The sequence below is a fragment of the Fulmarus glacialis genome, unplaced genomic scaffold (assembly GCF_000690835.1).
Source record: "Fulmarus glacialis isolate BGI_N327 unplaced genomic scaffold, ASM69083v1 scaffold10309, whole genome shotgun sequence".
In the NCBI taxonomy this organism is placed as follows: domain Eukaryota; kingdom Metazoa; phylum Chordata; class Aves; order Procellariiformes; family Procellariidae; genus Fulmarus; species Fulmarus glacialis.
In genome coordinates this window covers 74,212-76,453 of record NW_009231392.1, presented here as the reverse complement: position 1 = coordinate 76,453, position 2,242 = coordinate 74,212, and the positions used below count along the sequence as shown (strand labels likewise).

The 2,242-nt window shown below is 42.8% G+C and overlaps 1 protein-coding gene across 2 annotated transcripts in view; it reads left to right on the top strand.

The window, feature by feature from the left end:
* The first annotated feature begins 288 nt into the window (after positions 1 to 288).
* TP63 (tumor protein p63) overlaps positions 289 to 2,242 on the top strand; it is a 69,944-nt gene continuing 67,990 nt past the window's right edge. Inside the window, exon 1 of one of the 2 annotated variants that reach the window (XM_009584555.1) lies at positions 289 to 440. In XM_009584555.1, coding sequence (XP_009582850.1) covers positions 399 to 440 — 42 coding nt within the window. In that variant the 5' untranslated portion in view covers positions 289 to 398. The remainder of the gene's footprint in view (positions 441 to 2,242) is intronic. The other variant, XM_009584556.1, reaches the window with a different exon arrangement.

The following is a 2,242-nucleotide window of genomic DNA, read 5'->3' as shown; positions in this document are numbered from 1 at the left end:
GTTTCCTTTCTTTTCTCTCTCTCTTTTTTTTTTTCCTTTTTTTTTTTTTTTTTTTTTGTCGTTTCTCCCCCTTCCCTTCCCTTTGCTTTTTAGAGGTTGGTGATAAGGAATTCTAACTACTTAATGAGCTGGGAGAGGCCTCTCTCCATTGGAGTGGAGGACTCCAGGTGGCACTTTGACAGATTGGACAGGTAAGGCAGGAGAGCCCCACCTCCTCCTCCTTGCCTATAGTTAGGTATATAAGGGAAACTTCAATTATGCAGAGAGGCACACTCCGAGTCCTGTTATCTTCCAAGTAGCATCACATATTTTTAGGGTCTTCTAGGGGGTGGGAGGTGTTTGTCAAAATCCTGGAGCCAGAAGAAAGAACAGCAGCATTGATCAATTTGACTGCTAACATGTTGTACCTGGAAAACAATGCCCAGTCCCAGTATAGCGAGGTAAGGATTCTAGGTTTGAGCTATCATATCTTTAATATATTTTTATTTTTAGTGAACGCGTGCAATTTCTTCACCCATGTAGTCCTGAAGTTAGATGTGGAATATACATTTGTTTTTTGAAACTTTTGCACTTTACAATGGGAAGCAGAGCTTGCTGGGTTAGATACTGGAATGAGAGTGAACTTTGAATCTTTACGTTTGGGACAGTGAATTTGTTTTGGGAACCTTGATCAGCCAAACATAATTTTCTTTCATTGGAGAAGCAAAGCAAAGCAGTCGCTTACTGTGGGCAATGCATACGGATTGTGTTCCTGTAGCAGTCTGAACAGTATCTGTGTTGACTGCATTAGAAGTCATTTACTAGTCTTTTATTGCCAAAATTGCTGCTCATTGTTAAAAGTGGGTGGTATCTAGGAAATAACCAAAAAATGCATTATAAACCCCTTCTTAGGTTACCTTTTTAAGTAAAATAATACGCAAACAAAGGTTTTCTGCTGCAAACATTGCATTAGCGTCCACACCAATAACTCTTTTACACAGTGCTGTTAATACCTCATGACTTGCAGCAGCAAGATATTTTATACAGGGTGTTAGTCTAAACATATTACATGAGGATGAATGTGCATAGAATGGATGCATTTTGCTTTCTACAGTCCTTTGCACCGCATGGGTGCGAGTGGAATGCAAACTTCGGATGCTGCTCTGATTTTTTCTTTTTTTTTTTTTTTTTTTAAGTTTAACTGCTTTTAACCAACTGGATCGATGCTTTGTAAGGTGGAAGTGAAGAGAATTGCCACATGCTGTGCAAATCTTTGAGGAAGTTACCTGGGGTTGAGGGAGATCTAACGACAATATTGGTTTACATTCCAGCGGAGACAGCAGCTGTGTTGACATTCGTCGGAATGGCAATGCAGCAAAAGCTCCTCTGTCTGTGTGTGAGTGCGTGCGCGCGTGTGTGTGTATTCCTGGTGAAAATGCTTCAAGTGGAGGGCACGGGGTATGAGACCTGAAGCAGACAGAAGTTCAGCCACTTGGAAAAGAAAACGAAATAGGAATTGCAAGGCCGAGAGCGCAGCTAGGAGATGCAATAGCTGGCAAGGAAAAGCCTGTTAAAAGTACACTTGGGGCTTGCACGCCTGGGATGGCAGGTTTGCAACTCGGGGAGAGCGAGGGGTAAACTGAAACCGGTGTGCGGTCCCCGTCCCCCTTCTGCAGGGAGCGCAGGCGCTCAGCGTGCGCTCGGTTCGTAGCTGTGTGCAGAAGACCCAAATTGGTGACTCTTTTTTTCCCTAGGTTAATTATAAACTCTTAAATGTGGAGAGAGTGCTTCTTGGTGTGTTTGCTTGGCATTATTTGTCTGCTGCTATCTGATCAACTTTCGCTGAATAGCAGCGGTGGGGCTGTGGAGTCCCTATGGTTGACTTGCTGAGCTCATCTGTCAGAAGTGATGCGCTTAGGAGCGTTCTCGCTCTGCTTAAATGCCGCTCATCACTGTTGCTGTCAGGGAAGGGTTTTTTAAAAGGCTTTAGCTCTGATTTTTTTTTTTTTTTTAATTTTTATTTTTTTCCCCTCAGCCCCCTTTCCCCTTCTTGGATTTGAACATGGTGCGCTGACTTTGTTCATCCAGCGAAGCGTTGTATGCTGGAGAAAAAACCTGATTAACAGTGACTTGGCTTTATTTCTGAGAAAGAGCAGACTTTCTAATGACTTGTCTTGAGAGATGGAGACTTGTTAGTGCTCAATTAAAATATAGTGGTGTTGTTGATGAACCTTGCCCGTCCTAAGCTTGAAAACAAGATGTG